General features: G+C 35.7%; 1 protein-coding gene across 1 annotated transcript in view; it reads right to left on the bottom strand.

Annotated features, from left to right (window-relative positions):
• ITGA1 (integrin subunit alpha 1) overlaps positions 1–23,474 on the bottom strand; it is a 78,144-nt gene that overhangs the window by 8,905 nt on the left and 45,765 nt on the right. The window contains exons 10-25 of the mRNA XM_084305504.1: positions 19,090–19,163; positions 17,395–17,539; positions 16,056–16,198; positions 14,577–14,720; positions 12,864–13,118; positions 12,320–12,450; positions 9,535–9,698; positions 9,206–9,342; positions 7,894–8,004; positions 7,249–7,334; positions 6,908–7,043; positions 5,937–6,017; positions 3,961–4,037; positions 3,007–3,096; positions 1,714–1,816; positions 656–769 (exon numbers count right to left, since the gene is read on the bottom strand). Of these exons, the coding sequence (XP_084161630.1) occupies positions 656–769; positions 1,714–1,816; positions 3,007–3,096; positions 3,961–4,037; positions 5,937–6,017; positions 6,908–7,043; positions 7,249–7,334; positions 7,894–8,004; positions 9,206–9,342; positions 9,535–9,698; positions 12,320–12,450; positions 12,864–13,118; positions 14,577–14,720; positions 16,056–16,198; positions 17,395–17,539; positions 19,090–19,163 (1,991 nt within the window). The remainder of the gene's footprint in view (positions 1–655; positions 770–1,713; positions 1,817–3,006; positions 3,097–3,960; positions 4,038–5,936; positions 6,018–6,907; positions 7,044–7,248; positions 7,335–7,893; positions 8,005–9,205; positions 9,343–9,534; positions 9,699–12,319; positions 12,451–12,863; positions 13,119–14,576; positions 14,721–16,055; positions 16,199–17,394; positions 17,540–19,089; positions 19,164–23,474) is intronic.

Raw genomic sequence — 23,474 nt, 5'->3', positions numbered from 1 at the left:
GGTTCACTTAGTGCTCAGCCATCCAATTATTGATATAGCTCTAGTTTTATTGTTTTGCTGTAATTGTGATATCCTCCAGCTGCTCTGGAGGAGTGAAACAGAAAAACTAATCACCCTCAAATACAGTGAAGAGCATTGGAAAGGTGTGACCTATTACCCCTTCAGGATGTCACAGCTCCCCAGACAAGGAAGAATCCAGAGGGTTGCTAGCACCGGGGAACAGATATATAGGAAAGCTAATTTCAGTAACAGAAAGAAGAGGATTGTACAGGAGACTGAGCTCTAGATTCAAATAGCAGGGCTACAGCATTGTCAGTAAGCGCTGCTAATAACGGAGATAATCAGCAGCTCAGAAAAGAGTCCTGTCCCTCATATCTCAAGCTGGACTCCTAATAACATGGCAATGTATCATATTAAAAATATTATATTCCAATTATTGTTCAAAGTTGCTTTAAACTTGCTAATTTGCTTTTAAGAAAATTTGCATTTCTGTCTTCCTGTGAACACCACAAACATTAAAAACACCACCATCTTGCCTTTTAGACTACAAGCAACAACTACTTTGAAGTAATACAAAACCCAAAATGTTTGCAGCTCTTTACACTAAAAAGTTTAAAAGTTACGATAGTAATAAAAATACAAACTGTTAGCTTACCTGGGAATGTGACAATGCAGTAAGGTAGAGAAGAGTGTTCTTAGCAGATGTTACATCAGGAAATAGTATTTGCAGTGTAAGGTTTGGCATTGGGAAGTGTTCACCTTTTTCAATCTATAAGAAACAAGAAAAATGTTTTGATTAGTATTTTCCTTACTTTATTGGTATTTAATTACACTTTTTTCCTTCTCTATATTTTTTTCTGTCTTTTTTTTGTTGAACATTTTTAAGTCTGTCACAAAAAAAGTGGTATGATGAACTCTTACTTTTTCCCCCTTCTTACCACTCAGGTAAACTGCTTGCAGAGATAGGTTATGCTTATGAGATCATAAAGGGTATGCTCTGCAACCAGCTCTCTTACGTATTCAGAGAACACATATTTTGAAAAGAGATGAACAATATCTAAAAAACATACACAAAACCCCTCAGGATTACTGGATTTAAAATTTTAGACTAAAAGAAGTAGTCAGGTCAAACACTGTAGGTGGGATAAAAAATATAATAATTTTTGCCTTTGCTGCTTAGTGAGAGCAAGAACAATGGGCTTTTCCCATTTTTTATAGAAGTTGGTTCAGAGACTTTTGTCTTCTGTATATGGGACTCTTGTTCAGCTTTGGATTTGGAAACAACGGTGCCCTCAGTTAAACTAAATTCGGTCCTACTGCAACTTGAGGTTGGGCTTCTACTCCATTACATATCTTTCCCAAGTGATTTTGGATTGCAGTATTCATTCCATTGTGAAGAAAGTGTTCTTGGAGCATGCCATATGCCTTTTTTTCAGAGCTGACCGGATTTTGGAAATATCTGTTCTAAACTGTAATGGATGTAGGGCAAGTTCTCATTTATTAGCATATGCAGCAGCTATAAAACCCACTGGAATTACTCCACAGGATATGGACCACTCTGAGACCCTCTGACTCACTTTATTCTACAGCAAGCAAGAAAAAAACTGTTAAACAATGTAGAAGGTTTAACATATTGCATAAAATGAAACTACTTAAGTAACATTGATTGATTCAAACTAAATGAAAAAATATATGGTTTTAATTGTGTCTTACCCTATAATGCAGAGTAACTTCATCCCCAATCTGCTCTGTTGTGTTAATAGCAGTAGGGATGGTATCATTTGCAGCAATTATAACATGGTGTTCTTTGAAAACACTGCAGATTTAAAAACAGAAACAATAAGAACAAAACTTCATAAAAACTGTAGTGAGTGAATTATTTTTGCTAAGTGCACTTCTGCTTCTACTAATTTTCTGAAAAGTGTTCACTTTTTATCGTGTACATTTCAAATGCTGTGTTCAATTAAAACAAGGAAATGAGTAAATATTGCCTGTGCAGTTCCTTATTCTAAGAACTGAACACTTGAAATGCATCCAAAATGAACTTACGCACACCATGCCCTGTAATTCTACTGGTAGTATTTATGACGTTTTTCAGGGATGGAATTTAACTGAATTTAACTGGAATTTAACAGGGATGAAATTTAGCTGGGGTAGTTTAATCTGGAGAAGAGGAGGCTCTGGGGAGACCTTATTGCTCTCTACAATGGCCTGAAAGGAAATTGCAGGGAGCTGGAAGTCAGCCTCTTCTTGCAGATAACTAGCAACAGGACTAGAGGACATGGCCTCAAGTTGTACCAGGGGAGGTTTAGATTGGAAATTGGAAGAAATTTCTTCTCAGAAAGACTAGTCAGGCATTGGAATGGGTTGCCCAGGGAGGTGATGGAGTCACCATCCCTGTGGGTGTTCAAGGAAAGTTTGGATGTGGTTTAGTGGGTGATATTGGTGGTAGGGGGTTGGTAAGACCAGATACTGTTGGAGGTCTTTTCCAAGCTTAATGATTCTATGATTCTATGAATTCCAGCTATTTCTGAAAGTACTGTATAAGACCTGCATTAAAGCTTATATCTGAACTGTTAGAAACAACTTTCTGTGAATCTAAAATTAAGGCTAATTTTCGAAGCTGGGGATCAGACACTATACCATGCAACATCACATTAATACAAAGTTGTGGCTGTCAGAAAGCTGAAAGTGTTTTCTTTGTTATGTACCTGAAATGCCTTTGAATGAATAGGGCAAAGTACAAGATTCAACAAAAGCTGCTGTTGTACTTGCAAGATGCAGGCTGAATTTAAATAGATAAAAAGGAGTTGCAGCAAAACGGAGTCATTGTTATCCCTATCTTTTCCTATACCTGCTCTTTCAATGAAGCTTGTACTTCCTATTCATGAGAAGCTGTTGCTTGCAGATACTGAGTACAGCTTAAGAACAAAGCAATACTATATTGTCTTTGGACATTTGGCATTTACTATGTTAGCAAGCAGAAGTACAGAGAAGCATATGTACCTTACAAATATTAATCCTACTTCATATTTTACTGGAATTGTAACTTGTCCTCTGTTGTCACCCAAGGTCTCAGGTGGTTCTTCACTGTCACTAAAATAAAAACAACATATACAGCTTATACCTCGATACTCATCTGCACATCTGACGGGATTACTAGGTGGCAAGGGATATGAAGAAATTGAAATACCTACAGTTCTGAGTATATCTTTCCAGTTAATTAAAAAATACCTGCATATTTCCAATTAATTACTATTACCCCAGCAAGGAGGCTGTGGGTGCACTAGAAGTTGGGAGGGACAGAACCAGGACAGCTGACCCAGACTGGCCAAAGGGGTGTCCCACACTGTGTAGTGGCCTACTCAGCAATAAAAGGTGGGGGAAAAGATGGAGAAAGGGGGGACATTGGGAATGATGGCATTTGTCTTCCCAAGAAATCATTACACATTTTGAGACCTGCTTTCCAAGAAGTGGCCTGTTGTCAGGAAGCAGTGGATTCCTTGTTTTGCTTTGCTTGAATGTGTGGCTTTTGCTTTACCTCATAAACTGACCTTACTTCAACCCATGAGTTTTCTCACTCTTACCTTTCTGATTCTCACCCCCATCCCACCTGGGAAGAGTGAGAGAGTGGCTGTGTGGCACTGAGCTGTCTGCCAGGGCTAAACCACAACAGCCTTGAGGGTTAGAACTTTTTACTTAGCATACAATAAGGTTGCAAAAGAAGAAAACTACTGTGAATTCTGACTCATTTGTGACTTACAGGATCTAGAGACAAGCAGCAATTTGTTCAGTACACTAAGTCCTCGCTGGACAAAGTACATCTGCAAAACTGCCAGCTCTACAGACTGTTTAGCCACTTCTAAGTTTAGACATGTCATCCTTGATTTACCATGAAGCAGAAAGAGTAGAGTTTCCTAAATAAAATAAGAAGATAAACAAGCAACAATTGCAACTAACCTTGTTGCATATACATCAACAGTGGCATTTTCCAGAAGATATGATGCGTTGAATTGGAATGATATTTTGAAGGAAATCTGTTTGGAGAAATACATTGCACATTTTAAAAAGTCTTTTTTTTTTTTTTTCTACAGAAAAAGAATTAAAAATATAATAAGGTTTGGACTGATGAAAAATGAGGAAAACTTTGCTACTTTTATTTATGCAATCCTTATTAATATTTTAACCCTTTTCTATGAAGGAATCCACTTTTTTGAATTTGTCCAACAAAGAAAGAAAGAAGTTATCACTCATTAAACATGAGCATCAAATTTTTAGAGCTGAGAAGCCTTCATAAGTCTTAACACATAGTATATCAGAAATACAAAATGTATTGTTTTCATAATGCAAAACAATTACTCCTGCAAGCAATTTATCAACTGGATATATTAGAGGAAGAAACACTTTTTTTTCTCCACTGAGGAAGAAACAAAGCATCAAAGCCTGGTAGTTGCAATGGAGATGAGTGGCCTACAGAAGGCTTCTGGAAACTCACCTAATATATAATGAAACAACTAGAATTCTGAACAGAATTTACAGTGTAAATAAACGGGTACTAGGTCTCTCAAGAAATCCACACTCATTCTATCTAGGGCGAACCTAACACAATTTGGTGCCATATAAGATTTGAAAAGTCCCAAACAAGTCACACTGAATAGGGTAAATTTTTTATAAGAACTGAAGTTTTACTATTTGTCACAGTAAGGACTTTTGAGCTCAGACTTTTTTATTTTCTTTAATGGTTACAAATCTTTATTACAAAGTGATACAGGGAAAATTGTCTTAGATATTTCTTCATATTAAAAATAAAGACAGGAAGAGACTTTAAAAAGGAATGTATTAGGGATGCTGATCAGTGAATTGGAGATTAATTTTCAAATGTAAAGGAGGGAATGAAATTTATAGATTTAGGGATCTATAGCTACACACATACTGACAAAGAAAGAAGAAAAAATGAAAAAAAATAGAAAATCTGGTGATGGAGTGTTGTGGGCACTGGCTTTAGATAGTATGCTCATTTGGCTTCAGGAAAATAACCACTCATTGACTTCCTGAAAGTTCCATGTACCTGTTCCAGCTTGTGTTTTGGAGGCAATGTAAGAGGACATCACTCCTGACCTTCCCTCTGTTGTGCATCTGTAGAACAGACCTGATAATGATAGGGGAACAGACGAGAAACTAACAGGAAAGAGTTTGTCTTGCTTTCTTGCAATATGGTATTTCTCAGATCAATATTAGACTACTTCAGTGAGGCTTAGATGTATATTTTAAAAGGCTAAGTTCAGCTAAAACTCCTTCTCTTTCCTAGCTGAAGATACAGACTCATCACTAGAGAGATTCAAACTGGTACTTGATTATAAGTGGACCGCTTGCTGGAAAAGCCTCTCGGTCTCCACTGAGCGGGGGTGAAACCTTGATGCTTAGCTTTGGCAGATCCAGGTTAGCATCTCCACATGCCAGCTTACTCTCTTTTCAAACAGCTGGTTACATTTTTTATATGAAATTACTGAAGTCATAGGCTCAAATCTGTGGAAAGTCACAGTGTCTGTTGTCTTAGTATATTTTCTATAACACATCCAAAACAATATCCTATGCATTTGGAGACAGATCCTTCTAGCTAGGTGTGCTCTTGCCTTCTGTTAGTGTCATTCATGGCAGTATGCACTTTTTACCTCCTCACATGCCACAGCTGCCTGTATAGGTACCAAAGATATTTTCATGTCTGACTCAGTATACTTGCTATGCATCTCTGCCTTCTGATTTTGCCACAGAGAACAGTGCTATCAGAGAAATTCATGTTGAAGACAGCTTAGGAAATGTGCATAGACAGGTGTTTGGGTGAATGCAAGACAAAAGAAATTCAGAAGTGATAGCAACTGGCCTGTATTTAGAATAACATGAAGCAAGGGAATTGTGCATGTGGGAGAAATTTTTACCTCTTCTGCAGTTTTTAGAAATGGATATCCCACTTTACAGGTGATGTTGTGATTAGATTCACAACTATCTTTCTGTATATCCTAAAAAACAAGAAAGTAAAATTATAACCATGTGCAAACTCCTAAATTTTGACTAAGCATCAAGGGGCTATAAAACATATATAGCATTGTCATTTTTCATTATTAAAACATCATCAGAGTCAAAGCCTTAATTGAGTTGTGACAGAATCAGGAGGACAAGTTCTGCAAAACAATTTCCATAAAGGAACACCTGCATCAATTATTTTCCATTATTGAACTTTAGTACTTATTATATAAAAGCTGGACATTACCCAAATTAGTCATGGGGTCTAATAGATCAACACGGATATAAGTACACAGATTTTACACATAATTTTGTAAATGTATTCTGAACTTAGCAATAAAAACGTCATTCAGCTGTCAGCTGCCTTCTCTCAGTGTGCAACATCTGGATTGCTGACTGAAAACAAACCTCTCAAATGATTTCCACCTGAGCTATGGTGAATTCATAGCTTCTACTGAGGAATGCAGAAGCAGATAGCTTGAAGATGCTATCTGAAGCTGTGATAAGGCAGGCAGTAATTATGCCTCCCTACCAAGACAGTGCAAAAGGAGAATTCTGGAGGCACAGGAGCCATTCTGATGAATAATGAGGCATTTCTGGATCTAGAGAGAGATGTAGAGATGATTCATGATTCTGACGTTCATCTGATATGCAGCCACTTACTGTCTAAGTGGCATTGTGAAATGTGTCAGTCATTAACAGAGGTTTATGCCATAGTCAGGTCAAAATAAATGCATTCTTTTAGAGATGTAAGCAAGGATAGCACTCTAAATGAATCTGTTACAATCAACTGAGATGGTGTCAGAACAGTGAAATGAAGTCTTGATACAAAGAATTCCTCAGATCTCCCTAGCAATAAGTTATGAGAAATGTGTAAAATTCCTACCTCAATGCCAGCAAAAATAATATTTGGAGAATACTGGACCAAAGCTCTGGTATTATAGGCACTGTCTTTTTTATTCTTGATGGAGAGCTGGATGGTGAACTTATCATTGCGTGACTTTACAATGAATGGAGAAGAGCTGTAAAATAATGTATGATTGTTAGACATGTTAAATTTTGGATATGTTCTTAAAAATAGAAAGGAACATCTTTCAGTGTCCAGACTCTTATTGTTTCTGATTTGAAAATTATACCACAACTTTATTTTACCAGACTAAAGATATTATAATTGACATACAAATTTTGTACAAATATCAAGCAATACAATAAACCCAGTGTAGTTACCTGTCTCCAGCTATGCTTGCTTTTACATTCAGAACAAGATCTGAAATGCATTTATTTTTGGCTCCACAATCTTTTGTGAAAGGAATCTGCAACAATAGTATTTTTATTCTCAATTTTATTATATTATTAAAATTATATACTTGCATTTTATTTCCTTATCTAATTTTATATTAGGTCTTCTGTCTGACAGTCAAAGAAGTTAATCAGTTCAACATGCCAATATCCTGTAAAACGTGCAGGTAAAACACAACTTTCCTACTTATTCTGTTTTAAGTGATTCATCCAGGTTAGAAGAAGAAACAATACTAAAAGCATCAATGATGCCAAGCACCATCAAAATATGTGACTAATATTCCCCTGCTCAATCTATGTTAAAAAAAAAAAAAAGACAAAAAAAAGACAAAGAAAAGACAATAAAATTGCTTGTACTCTTCTATCTTCAGTTAACTCTGGACAGCTATAAAACCACAGGCTGGTTCCAAAGCTCATTCACTCCTGAAGACTCATTTAGAGTAAACATCTTCTGGACAGGCTTAACAACCCTCCCTCTTTAGTCAATTTGTGGACAATACTTTCAGGTCTTGTATGGGCTATTAATTTTATTTTAAATATTCTGCTTATTAATACAGAATCTTGCTGACTTACATATTCAGATATTGAATTTGGCAGATCACTGTCAAGAACAGGTCCACTCTCTGGATCAGAAAAATTGAACTCCAGCAAAACCTTTACAGAGTCCTGAAAATCAGGTTTATCCTAGAACATAAAGAAAACAAAATTGCTGTTATGAACATTCACATTAACATCTAAGCCAGTAAAGGAAGATAAAAAAGCAAACCAAATGCTAAGGTAAAATATTTTTCAGTCACACTTCATACTTGCTAGAGAAGCATTTGAATATTCGCAACACATTTAATGTACAAGCCAATCCTTATAAATACCTACTAATGTTTTTGTGTATCTCAGCTTGTCGTAAAAATGTCACATAGCCAGAGCATTTCCAAAACAGTTGCATTAAAGAATATGTCAGAAATGTCAACTTGTACACTTTCCTTTTTAGTTGTGTTTAAAAAATCAGTAAGACAAACAGCAGTCATATCACGTTATGTGAAGTCAAACTGGGACCTGCTGCTAGGAAACATACTGCATATTCAAGAAAATGCTAGCCATCATTTATCATTAGTTTTGAATTATGATACAACTGTGAAGTTGCTACATGTTTTAAATCTGGGGAGCTTATAATATACACCTCTATTCACTCTGTGTATTAGTTATAATCTGAGCAATTTCATATCCATATTTGCTAATTACATTTCTACCTTTACAGTGATTTAGTATTCTCTATGACATACTTAATTTAGGAGTTTTTGATTACTTTTTTATTAGAATAAATAGCAGCAATATGCATATTAAAATTCTAGCCCACATACTCCTGCAGAGTTTTGAAAGCACCTGAACTATTAACAAGTTTAAGTTGCTTAATTCAACTAAATATGTTTTGCTTTTTCTTAAGACATACCCATAACAGAGACAAAGTTAAATAGACCACATACAAAAATAAATAGTTCATTTATTTATATACATATATATAAATTTATATATATATTTATACATATATACATACATATGTATATATACGTATACATATATAAATACATATATATTTATATCTTATAATATATATTTATTATAAATATATTATATATTATATAATTATATATTATATATTTATAATAAATGTTATATATATTATAAATATGTATTTATATGTATATAAATACATATATACATATATTTATGTATATAAAGAATAAATATATAAATAGTAAATGCATTTTATGTATACTTTTAAGATTAATTTTGGATGCTGATTTTTTTTTTGCAATTAACTGAATACATTTGGATCATTACAATATCAACTTGAGAAAAATATAGCCACTTTAAATGATTTACTTGCCAACATGTAGAAGTTATGTTTAATACATTCTGACCCTTTGACAGTTATATTTTTTTGCATTTTCCTCTCATGGGTTTCTGTGAACAAGCTTCGAGATATTTGTCTTTGTGAGTCAAGAATAATCCAATACTGCAGATCTGCAAAGGAAGTTGAGAATTAATATTCAGCAAAATTTTACCTCTACACATTCTTTATTTCCCAGTATCATAAATATGCTTTGAATAGTAAATTTAAAAGAGAGTTGCATTCCATTTTGTGGGAAATAAATTAATGTGAGCATAGTAGCTTTATAATGGAAAGATTCCGTAACTCAGTGCTTGTCTACTTACTTGATTCAAATATATCTTCCTTTGATTTTAGTCTGGTCTTAAAACAAATTGTGGCATTTATACATATTGTTTTTCTTTTATTTATCTGACAGTTTTGCTGTTGGATATTGATGCTTTTGGGTATAAACTGCATGGAAACATTTACTTCAGCCACATCACGAGACCTTAACAAACACACACATACACAAAAAAAAGAGACAAAGCACCTTGAAAATAATAGCAGCAACTTTTAAAACTTATATTAATGAACTAATAAAATTTGCAACATTGAACATTAAAATACACATATATCACAATCTAAACAATTAATTAACTATACACTCTCTACATAGTACCAGTAAATAATACATTAAGGAGAAAGTGGTCAAAGGGCTTCTACTGAGTGCTCTATGTGTTTCAGAATACATAACAGATGAAAGGAAAGATTTTAAAATCATTTAAGCAACACTCTTTTCAAAAGAGACTGAAGACCCATACCCATTCTCAAGTGCAATGACAGATGAACAAGTTATTACACAAGAGCTAGACAGTAGAGTGTCATGTTAGGGTGTGTGTTGATAAATGGGCTGAGGACTTTGCTGCACCTTTAACTCCCCTTTACCCCCATCCCCTGCAACACCTCTACCTTTGCTTTGAGCCAGTTCCTTTTTGGCCTGAAGACACCAGCCTCAAGTATGTCAGTGTACTAAATTAGGAAAAAATGTAGCTGGCAGAATAGCTTTCTTCAGATGTGTGATCTAAACATGACAGTGAAGGAGCAGATGAGTCCCGCTCCCAGAAAATGTAGGGACAGGGGCAGGTGTATGGTATTGGGCTGCTGGGAGGGAAAAGTCAGGAGCTGTGGCCACCAGCCAGCAGAATGCAGGCCCTGGGAACAGCAATGCTTGAGCAGCATGGACAATCCTCACTTTTGCCCTTATGGGTCCTTACGCCCTTACTCTTACTTCTCATGGTCATCTCTTGCTGGAAGGGCTCAGCTTTTCCTCTTCCTGGGTCACTTGAAATGGCAAAACCTTTGATGCAGCTGCATCAAAGGCTGAGGAACAGGTCAAAGTTAAAGAAACAAATAAGGAAAATAAAGGGTGGGAGGGGATGGGTGACCTTTGCTCCCGTTAGATGAGATCCTGGGCTATCTCATTGCACGGCTGCACAAACATTTGGAAGGAGAGCAGAAAGCAGTGGGACTGCTTAGCCAGCACTGGTCTGGGTCAAAGAGAAAGCCAAACTTCTCTGTATAAAGAAGAATGCCTACGGCCAATGGCAAATATGAAGCAACAGAAATTAATTTAAGCTTGTATCAAAGAATTTTAATCAAAATTATTTTACCTCATACTTACTATGGTTAGATAGCTTAATGTCTTGCTAAGCCCTGCTGACCTGACCATGGAGCTTTTAAGCACCCTGGACTCTACAACTCACCGAGAAAAAGAGGGATTTCTGTGGCATCCTTGCTCATCAGAAATATATTTTAAAGAATTTATATCTTTGGAACAGAGACTTTTGATGCTCACATGCAAACTTGTGAATTCAATCCAATGCTAACAGACCAATAAATTATAATAATATAGAGAACCAAAAGCTACTGTAAGCGTTATAGGCCAAGTTTGAAGTGAGAAAGATTCTTTTGCTAATACCAAGATTTAAAAAAGATCAGATATCCATTGAAACAAATGGTAACAAACTTACAGAAAATAAGTTCTCCCTGGACAAATTTTTAAAGTCTTTAATGTGAATATTGGGCATTTTGTGTACCAAAGAAGAGATGGGTTACAAAGGATTCCCAGCTTTTATAAAAATACAAAGAGAACTTAACTGTCATTATCCTAAGTAAAAGCTTTATAATGTCACCAAAATTAAGAACAGAAAATATAAATCAGGAAATATTATGAGATCACAGTCCAGCTTCTGATTTTTTTTTTTTCCTGGGGAAATGTTTCCCATAACTCTTCAAATGCTGAAGTTAGTAATACTGAGTTTCCTTCCTAATCATTGTACAGTTTCAGATCCTGATCCTACAAAGACTTTGATGCATTCTCTTCTGTACTGAGAGGCGCCCTACTAATTTTGCAGAACATCTGGGCAAGACAATGCAACAGGCAAAAAGGTAAAGGAGGAAAGGAGTGTAACACAGCACAACAGAATGTATTTAAAGATTATTAATAGTTTCTGTGACATTCTTCTATGTTAGGCTGTAAGAGCTAGAAGTCAGTAAAACAAAATCAGAAAAATGACTTTGCTAAGGAGTCCTCTGTAAGCTGTGAAATGAGAGAAATTCTCTAAAACTCTCAAGTTTTTAGCTGAATTGTTTTATGTCCTAACTTTGTTTCCATTTTTGCTAAAAGGTGAGTATGTCAAATGAGTTTTCTCAATGAACGCTTTACATTTGAAGCTGTCCATCATACTGGTAATAAAACAATATACAATATAGTGTATAAAAGAGATTTTTTTTTCTTTTTTCTTTTTCTTTTTTTTTAAATTATTATTTAATTTTACTTCTTGCCATGAGTGGAATCAGTTTCTATTTTGAATATGATGTAGCAGGACAGGGTCTTCATACTTGGCTAACAAGGTTTCTAAAACATTCCTATATTTATTACTACTATCTATAAACTTTTATATTTCCTCCAGAGAGACATGAAACTATGAAGATTTATAGCCAAAGTATGAGATGAAACTTGTTGAAACTTGTATTCTCACAATAGTTGAAGCTGTAGTGCATTTAAGCTACATAGATACCACAAGACAAATTATTTTCTAGCCTGACAGCTGCTGTGAGCATCCTTACCAGAAGAGGGCAGCCCCACCAAGGCCTCCAATAGTGACATCAATCAGCCCATCATTGTTCAAATCCATTTCTCCATGCACAGACTGGCCAAAAAATTTAACCGTCTCCCCATCTCCACCTGATGCAATACGCTGTGAAAAGCATTAGGAGGCTTATTCAGTGCATACTGATGCATTTTATAAGAATATCCAAGATGCATTTGTTGGCAGTTGGATGGCTTTTAAACTTTAAATCTTTTAAATTTTCTTTACAATACTCCTAAAAAGGTTACCATGGTAACACTTAAAAACACACTATCCATTTTCAGAATTACAGAATACAGAATATTTCAGAAGGTTTCTAACAAAGACATGCAAATATATTTTCTAGCAATACTATAGTCAAATTTGGTTAAATCAGACTTTTTAAAAGTATGGAACATTTTAAAACAGAAGCTCTTATGACAGGTGAAGTCATAATTTGATTCTGCATTGCAAAGACATGCAGAAATGGAATTATGCTGCATATTATAGCACTTGTTGACCTGTAAAGTTTTACTTCATACCTGTGTATATTTTTTATTGATTGTGTTGCCACGGCCATGATAAATATAAACAGCTCCCCGATGATCATCCTCTAAAGGAGATCCTATTACAATATCATTATATCCATCAAGATTGAGGTCCTTCACTGCAGCAATCGCAGTCCCAAAGCGTGCACCACAAGGCTCATTTTTAAGAACTTTGCAGGTGTCATGTTTTAACGGTGAACAGCATGTTTGCTTTACAGGTTCAAGACTCATCTGATATTCAAACTTTGTCTGTGAAGGAAAAGATTTAGAGTTTGTGGATTTCCATGAGCTATGCAGGTTTTCCAGAGCTATGCAGGTTTTTAAGAGCTCTTGTACAGAAGACAAACTAGTGAGAAATAAAACAATTACATCCTATTCATAATGAATGAGAGCACTGCAGAAACTGATCCTATAACTATGCTATTTTTAAGCAGTGTTTGTGAAATACCCTCACTCCCTCTCTTTCTCCGTCTAGATCCTCAAATATATGTTATGCTTGTTCTTATGCAAAAGTTATGTGTTTACAGGAAAAGCATAGTTTTATAACAATATTTGGATGTTATTATAAGTAAACTACTTCATTTTTAAGATAGCATAAAGATTTCTTCCAAAGGCAGTCTTTAATTTGAGAAGTAAGCCAAGTTTCTGATGAATTACAGATGGCAATACTGCTATTCCAGAACAAAGGATTTGTCTTACATAGACTGAATTCTATCTTCAGCACGCACATACTGCATGCTCACGTATGTACTCTTCTGGTGACCTGTGTCTAGTGTGCATGAATCTTAAACCAGAACCACACAAATAGTATGACATGTAACCCATCTTTCCAAGAGATTCCCCAGGAGCTACATATTAGAGAGTAGTAGCAGCAAGCAGTTGCTGCACCTCCTTTTTTTTTTTTGGAGATGGATAAAAATAGCAACAGGAAAAACAAATTTCAAACCCTTGCATTATTAGAGGACACTGAATTCTTGTTTTCTTGCCAAATCTATTCACCCACCATCAATTTGTTGTTAGCAACATGCATGTAGAAACTGGAAGAGTTCCTTGTCACACAGATCCAGCCTCTTCAGACCCTTTTCCTGCCATAGTATGTTAGGAGATCATTGTTTTTAGGACCTACTTTGATAACTGTTATAACAATATACAATGATGCTGGACCAAAGGAAAAGAAAAAAGATGAAAAAAAGAAAAAGTATATACAGACATTGGGATGGAGGGATTTATCAAATTAAGAAAATCAACTGTATCTGATGTACTGCTTAATCTATCTGTGACATACTTAAAAGCTCTTGAATGTATGGGGTTTATTTCTGGGTTGGTAATTTAATCATAAGAACATTGAAACACATAGTTTTAAGATAGATGAGTCCCCCCACTATTCTCTAGTATGCGACAGCAGGAAGAAAATATGATAGAAAATTAATGTTACAATTTTTCCATATTATGGAAATTATAATGTTACAAAAATTCCGTATTGCACTTTAGAGGATATAGTGCTTATCTGTATAAAATACTCCATTAGAAAAAAGGTGAGAAGAAAGTTTTCAAAAAGTATACTGTGTCATACTCTCAGTTGTCAAAAAAATGTTTCTCTGTTTTCAACTGATCATCTCCAACTCAAATTATCATATTACATTAAAATAAGGATATGAAGAAAGAAGGGAGCGCATTCTGTTTCTGTTCAATAAACATTATCCTTACCTTGTTCAGAGCGTACACATACACTTTCCCCTGCTCCTCTTTTTCAGTTCCCATATACATAGGAGCTCCAACAAGAAGAAGGTCTGTGAAAGAGTCCCTGTTGATGTCAACTGTGGTAATAACACCCCCAAAGTATGAGCCAATCTGCAAAAAAATAGAAGGTATAAATCAGATGCAGAGTCAGTAGCATGATGCAACAACTCCTTACTGAAAGACCTGTTTTACAACTGTTTTACAGTTGATTACAACAATGACAAATACTACTATTATGCAGAAGTTTTCTTTGCTACCTAGAAGATCCTTCTGGTCAGCATGTTTTTGAAGCTTATTTCTGCTTTAGGGTTCATTGTAAGACATTTATTTATTTATTTATTTATTTATTTAAGGGTGGTCCATCCAATTTCCAACTTTGTTGGATTTGAAAAGTACAAAAGGGGCCTCTTATCTGCTAAGGAGATTGGAACCTCTCAGATGAGACAGCACTTTAATAGATGTGTCTTGGGGCAGTTAGTCCCAACAGTAATAAATAGAAAGAGAAAAATCAATGGTCATAGGCTCATGAGGGGAAAAAGGTAGGAAGATAAATAAAAGTTCTTAGCTAGTACAGGCACTATCCAAAATTCCCAGGTTGCTACTGAATAAAGAGGAACAAGATTTACACAAAGAGCTACATTCACTCATAGTTTACGCACAAGCTGTGTAATTCATCTGACATTTATTTTACAGCTAAGCTAGACACCCTTGATTTCCTTTACACTTAACAAGAAAAGCAGTCCTTTCTAGTGCTGGATGCATCTTATTCAACAGAAAATGCTTCAGGTAGGACAAATCACTCAAACCTCAAAAATGCCTTCTTTCCTTCATTGACTCTAAAAGTGTCCAAGATTGATTAGCCGAGCTGCAAACACCAGCTACTGAAGATGAGTATTAGGTAACCTGAGTTGTTCTGAACGAAGCTTGTACTGCAGCCTGAAGAGACTGGAGTAGGAAGGTCTTTAACTTGTTTGTGCATTGTATTGTACTATCACCTTTTATTATGTAGTTACATGATAGTCTTTTCCTTCAGGAGCAGCTGCTACTGAATGTAATGAGCAGCTGTTCAATATTTTATGGTATTCCAGATGATGCCCACTCACAGAACCCTGCTTATCACACCTGTTTCTTGCCAACAGTGTACCCTTTTCATGCAGCAGACAGAAAATTGCCAGTGCAGAGATGGCTACAACCACTTTGACATCTGTGAAGACTTACCCCAAATAGAGATGATTTCCAGTGTTCTCTAACAAGCCTACAAGCCTACTTTCTATTACATATTACACCACAGCATTCACCTAACTTTTAGTTCTGATCTTGTAACCTTTCTGATTACAACTTACAGTTTTATTTGCTTTTTTTGATACAGAGTTTTGTCATTTAAATCACTATTTCTATGTCTCATGCCATATTCCTCTCACATGTAAATCATGAATGCATACTTACTTGTTCTCCTTTTAACCTCTGAAGTACTTGCACCTCTTTTCCCTCCATTTTATAAATGATAACTTGGCCAGTGTGATTGTATCGTGGCTGTCCTGTTATATACAGCACACCTCCAGGTGTCAATGCTGAATTCACAGTATAGCCTAGGAAGCAGAAAGAATTCAAGATGTAGTACATACCGAATGCATCAGGAATAACTGCTGTGATTCAGAACCTTTTTAAGGCAAGATTCTGCAAACAGATATTTACACTTAATTGTGCTAGAGAACAATAGCAGAGTAAAAGAAAATACACTGGATGTGTATTTGCCTACAGGTTCACAGTCATGAGCACCAGTGTGTCATTAAACCTGTTCACAGGCTGGTGAGCCTAACCTGAATAATTTTTTATAATGTTTGCTTTGCTATTGTTACATAGTTGTAAGAAAATGATGGCACAGACTAAATAACAGGTGAATAGCTGGGTGAAAAGAACAGTTGTCACTGGCTCACTGCCAAACTGATGGTGTGATTCTGGAGGCATTTTGAACCTAGCTCTGTTGAATATTAACAACAATAAAACAACTTGAGCAGAAAAAGACTTATAAAATTTGCAGATAAATAAAAATTGCAGTAGGGTTGCAAGTATTGTGGAGAATAGTGTCTAAATTTGAAGTGACCAAATTGGACATAAAAAAAACAGCTAATAGAGTCTGTAAAGAAGGGAAAAATGTACTTAGGGAAAAAGATTACATGATTCTAGTGTTGACTCCTCATCATTGAGATATGTATTACATGAGAGGAGGTAACAGAGAGCAAGCAGAGACAGGAATGAGCAAGGCCACTGAGATGGTTTTTGGTTGAAAAGGCTCAGAGGAAAAGAAGAGCTTGCCAATACGTAAAACATTATATAAAAAGGATGGTGGTAAACTCTTGTTCTTGTCCACCAAGTGTAAGAAGATAGCTTAATTTTAAGCAAATAAGATTTAGATTCGATATTGTATCAAAATTTTTAAGTATGAAGGCAGAGAAAAATTTGAAAATGGTGCTAGGGGAATCTTTGAAATCTCTGAACAGATTAGACATCTCTATTGGAAAAAGTCTAGATATGCTTAGGGCTGCAAGTGTTTGGACTATTTTTTTGATGGTAGAAGTAGTGATTTAAAAAAAAAACAAACACAACACAACAAAATCATACAAAAGACACATCCATAAATTATACATTCTCTCAGGCTCCTAGATATACACATATAAATATTTCCTTATTCTCTTACTCTGTAAGAGAATCCTTATGAATGAGATTTTAGAGAGCACTTGTAGCATTTATCAATAAATGTTACAAGATGGACTAATTCTCTTACCTAGATAGGCTGCAAGAGGTTCATTTTTTTCTGAAAATCTGTCACGAAAAGTGTCATTAGTTGGTATTGAAATACCACTGTCCTTCACCATGAGCACCGTACCATTCCAGTCATATGCTCCGACTGCCCCAAGCATGATCCAATCCTTTTGCAGAGAAAAACAAAAGCCTTTTCTTTATGTGGATCTTCTTCAGACATTCATTGATCATGATGCCCACATTTAGGTAATGCTTTCTGTATACTTACATGATTCAGCCCTGATTTTCTTACTAGGTTATGGGCCCCACACAATCTCAGTATTTGTTAAAAATGCAAAATTAGAGAAAACAAAACAAAATCAGGAGCTGTTCAGGAAAAGTATCTATTCATGAAACAGAGCTCATACAACTTTAGCCCACCGAGACACACAGCACAGAGAGATGAAAGAGATTTAGCAAAGGTAATCAGAGAATACCACACCTAAATAGAGTCCACAGATAAACTTTCAGAAAGTTAAACCATTCTCTGTTGAGCCTGTGACTATCTGAGAAGTGCTTTTTGTCAATGACAAATGCTTTGCTGACCTTTCTTGCCTGAAGGGATGAATGTAGTCTTCTGGATAAAAGAGACACCAGATGCTGTAAAGGTAGCAAGGTCTGAGGACCAACTTCTTTAGTGAGGTTTTGATGACCATAGGTCAGTTCTTTGGTAACTTCAAGCATATGCTCTACCAAATATATAACCTTATAAATCTTTCCTGGGTTGACTAACACCTGTTTCTAAGGTATAGTACATCATCTGAAGTATAGTATACAATTTTACAGTGCAGAGAGTGAAAATGGATGGAGAGTATTTCTGCAAGTAAGTATGTTAAATTTCAATGAAGGGCATTTATTATTTGTTTTACCAGTGATATGCTGAGCCATATGCAGCCATACTGAAAGTTTTCCTATGTATGTCAGTTTGTCTTGGATTGCTCAGTCTGCTCAGTTCAGTTACTTTCCTATTATGGCCTTTTCAATTGTTACTACTTTTTCACATCTTTAAAACTTAACTCTTCCCGGTTCCTTTGATCTTATGATAAGATTCTATTTTAATTGCGTACACTGAGTCTACCATCATAATGGGTACTATTGATTTTAAAAAAAAAAAGATGCAGGGAGTCATTTTCTGCTAATAAATATTCCCAGGGATTTTTGCAACCCAGTTTAATGAGTTCACTCCCTGAGAATTCATGTATTCGATGTATTAACAGAACTAAGAATATGTTGTGTTACTGGTAATGGAGATAATATCCATTACAATTACAAAAATAAAATATATGTACAGAGTAAAACCACCACAATCCCTTACATGCATATCTTCTTGTCTACATTTCACCAATGCAATACAAAAACAATTTATATATTAGTATTTATAGAGAACAGTTTTATAGTTAGCATATTATAGAATATTTCTCTGATAGAAAAATGCTACGGGACTGTTAAATTTATAGCTCATGTGAAGATGGTACTTATTTTCTTATGCATTCATTGTTTATAATCATTCTTTAAGTACATTTTACAAAATGCTAGATTACAGGAAACTCCAAAATATCTATCAGCAAACAAGTAACAGGACTGTACAACGAATTCTAAATACTTGTTCCAAATTCATGCCATCAGCAAAAGAAGTCTACTTTGCAAAAGTACTTTTATTTTCAAACAGCTTGTTTACCTGAGAATAATGAGCACTGAAACCAGCTTGAGACATTTCCATTTCAAAAGAGGCTGCTTGCTGGTCTTTTGTTGCTATTAAAAAGAAAAAAAAAAAAAAGTTTTAAAATAAATGAGTTTTAATCTGAAAAAATCTGACTAGTGTAATGACAATGCTCAAATGATGGTAAAAGGTAACATCATTAATATATCTTGCCATAGATTTTGATAATAAATACAGAAATTAAGATCTGTGTTAAATATTACCATTAAGTAGGAGAAAACGTTTCCATTTTAAGATCATGTCTCAGAACTTTTCCAAGAAATATTTCTGGGCTAAAACTGACCAGATTTGACCTCAGGCTGATGGTAAATATGTTTGGAATGTTTGATTAATATGGTTAAGCCATTTTCCACTTGAGCTAAGTGAACAATGAAACACCATCCATGTAGCCCTGGCCTTGTATTCACGCAACTAAGAATTTGCAGGCAGCTAGTAGAACTTTAAATGAAAAACACTTGATGTTTGTATGAACCTTTGTTAAAAACAACATAGGAAAATCTCAGCCATCCAAGATTCATAAGCCTCAGAGAAGGACTTGGGAACTGTAATCCTTCCCAGAAAGTTACATGAAAATCTTTCTGTTTTTCTGAATAGAAGAGGTATCAGGTGATTTAGTACTACTGTCAGTATCTTTTTCAGGTAGTCATATGCTACTTATTAAATTCTGGTGGGCCTTCATAAAGCTTTGCTCTCAGTTACACGGGAAATATCAGAGAAGAGAAAAGTCTGACTTCTCTACTTCAAAGCAACACTCAGTGACTATTTTGCCACTGTAAGCACCACAGATCAGGTAACTGTATTCTGCATATTGATTCCTCTGTGAGAGCATGACATGGTAACAGGCAGCAGATAGGATCTATGAAATCTGTTCTGAGACTTACAGAGGAAGAGTACACAATTTTCTACCAGATGAGTGCAGAGGCGAATCTCAAACAATGTGACTGAAACTGAGGCAAGCCATGGCTACATGAATTTCTGGCATCAGGACCATTAAACAATACTGAACTTCTGCTACTCGGCAACTAAACCACTGAGGTTGTTCACTTGGACATGATGCCTGTGCTAATTGTCAGGATTTATGACCAGCCGTGGGAAGCAGACATGATCTCAAACACAAAATGTTTGACACACAAACATAGGCCATCATGTTTCACAAGATGTGAAACATAGCTGCTCTGCTATGTCTGAAAAAATATGGTTTCTTTTAAGCATAAAACCCTTAAGTTGCCCATTTGCTGATAAACAATATTTTTCAGTGGCAGCATTAATCATGCAATAAAAGATGCTCCTTTATGAGCTGAGAAAGGCAGGACTCTCACAGTTTAAGGCAGAGTACAATGCCAGTATTGTCAGTATGTGCAGTTCTGAAAGCTGCTTAGATAATGGCCCCCAGTCTAACTTTCCATTAAGTTTCAAACTGCCAAGCATTCTACAAAAGATATTTTGTGAAAAAACATGTGCCTGCCTACAGATTGGATGAAACATAAAAATGCTGTTAAATCCAGAAGTCCATGCCATGAGACACAGAAGCATATGGAAAAGATGATGTGTAAAAATCGACTGGCTGTCAAATGTGGGTTTTTGTTGGATTTCATTTTTCAACTCTCAATTTTCCTTTGCATTTTTTTTAAGGCAAAAACCAAAAAGAAAACAAGAAATCTAGAGGGCAAACAAAATAAAATGTACTATTATACTAGTAGGAGACTTAAAACACATTCAAATACAGAATTGCAAGAATCAAGTTTCCTGTGACCTCGATGTTATGTACAGAGATTTTGTACAGAAATTACAGAAACATTGTATGGGGTTAATTTAACTTTCAATAATGCACAAATCCAATAAACTAGTTTGTCACAAGAAAGCTGTGTGGGACAAGAAACCATGGATAAAGAGTCAAAAGAAATGGACTTATTCACCATCCTCTAGCTCTAGGGACTTTAACTTTCTGGACATGTTCTGGAAATACAGTACAGCCCTGAGGAAGCAGTCTAGGAGGTTCCTGGAGTGCATGGAAGACAGCTTGCTGACTCAGCAGTAGGTTAGTGAGCCTACCGGAGGGGGAGCTCTGCTAGACCTGCTGTTCACGAACAGAGAAGGACTGGTGGGAGATGTGGTGGCAGGAAGTTGTCTTGGGCAGAGTGACCATGAAATTGTAGAGTTCTCTATTCTTTGTGAAGTCAGGAGGGGGTCAGTAAAACTGCTACATTGTCTTTCCTGACAAGTCTTGCCTGAGGGCAGACTTTGAACTGTTCAGGACACTGGTAGGCAGGGTCCCTTGGGAGTCAGCCCTGAAGGGCAGAGAAGTCCAGAAAGGCTGGAGCTCCTCAGGAAGGAAGTCTGAAAGATGCAGGAGCAGGCTGTCCCTGTGTGCCATAAGATGAGCTGGTGGGGAAGAAGATCAGCATGGCTAAACAGGGAACTTTTCCTGAGTGACCGGAAGAAAAAGAGAGTTTATGACCAGTGGAAGAAGGGGCAAGTAACTTGGAGACAGTACAAGGAAGTTGCCAGTGTATGCAGAGAAGAAATCAGGAAGGCCAAAGCCCAGTATGAGCTCAACCTGGCTGCTGTGGTTAAGGTTAAAAAAAAATGTTTTTATAAATATATTAACAGCAAAAGGAGGGCCAAGGAGAATCTCCGTCCTTTACTGGACACAGGGGGGAACATGGCTACTGAGGATAAGGAAAAGGGTGAGATTCTCAATGCCTTTTTTACATCTGTCTTTACTAGCTAGGCCACTTATACTTGGAGTACTCAGCCTCCCAACCTGGAAGTCTGGGACAGGAAGCAGAAGAACTAGACAGACTAGGACTAGATGGAATGGCCTCAAGTTGCTCCAGGGGAGGTTCAGGTTGGAAATGAGGAGACATTTCTTCTCAGAAAGAGCAGTCAGGCATTGGAATGGGTTGTTCAGGGAGGTGATGGCATCACTGTCCCTGGGGGTCTTCCAGGAAAGGTTGGACCTGATGCTTAGAGACATGGTGTAGTGGTAGGGTGATGGTTGGATCAGATGATCTTGAAGGTCTTTTCCAACCTTAATGATTATATAATTCATCAGAACAATTCAGCCTTGCTGTGCTTTGCCATAAAGCTAATACCATATTTCAGTTTTCATTCTGACTTTGCTTGCGACCAGATTATGCTATTTCTGAAGCTTCCACAGGTGTAGGAGAGGGCATAATTTCTTGTCTCAAATTACAAATGTCTTAAATAGAAATCTTGGCACAGACTGAAGTCCTAGTTCGATGTAGAAACCAAGAATCATTTGCGTGTGCTGAAATTACTTAGCTCAACTCTCACTGTGTAGATGAACATAATTTTTTGTTTGCTTGTTTTGGATATTTATATTCTGTAATAGCGTTGAGTCTATCTAAAAATAAAATTTGAAAGTAAAGCATGAATCAAGGCACGAATATCCAAATGGTTTATGTTAAAATTTTATGTTAAATATAAATTATTCATATTCAAGAAGTAGATATTTATTTCTGCATCTTTTGCAAGAACTTAAAGCTGAATTCAAGTAGTACTGTAGAATTTCGTGACACTTAGAAAAGGTGCAGTATACTGGAAGTACCACATTATTGAAGGAGTTATGTATTATCATATAAACAGATAACACTTCTGCAATTTAATCAAACAGATTCATCATCATGTACATAACTATATTTATTTGGACATTTTATTAAGCTACTAAACTTGTTAGTTTTCAAATCTTTTGCAATTTTTTTTCTTATGATTAGAGAAATGAATTCCTAGTGTCAATGGAAGGGTTAGAACCCATTGTACAAATCATTCTCCATCAGCAAAAAGTATTTAATTTCTGTTTGAACAACTGTTTTGTAATTCAAAGTGAATTCTTTCTACTGAGCAGGGACTTAGCAAAGAGCTCTTATTCTATGAATTTTAAAGAATTCAATAAGCTTCAGTAAGGTAAACTTTCACTTTTAGAGAGATTAAATACTCCTCAATTTTATTTTTTTTATAAGTGATGAAACAAAGTCTTCTGGAAAGAAAAAAGATAATATATTAAACGGAAAAAAATAGTAGTAGTCAGCTGAAGATAGTAGTATCTACTCACACTAAATGATACACTAACAAAATACTTAAATGCCTGAGAAACATAACGCCAATTTAAAAAGCTTTAAAATAAACTCTCATATTTGTATTAGTTTCTTGACATTTAACTCCACGTTATCTTTTGTTCCAGCTATAAACTGTACTTTTCCTGCTACTTGTAAGCTGAGATGTTGGAAAAAATAAGTCCAAACAGATGGATGTTATATCTGTGTGACACTAAGCCCTTCAGTGTTGGCCAATATAATTTATAACTAATAAACTGTCTTCTG

The sequence above is a fragment of the Netta rufina genome, assembly GCF_964035555.1.
Source record: "Netta rufina genome assembly, chromosome: Z".
NCBI classification, from domain to species: Eukaryota; Metazoa; Chordata; class Aves; order Anseriformes; family Anatidae; genus Netta; species Netta rufina.
Note: the sequence above shows the minus strand (reverse complement) of the source record. Positions and strands in the feature narration are given on the sequence as shown.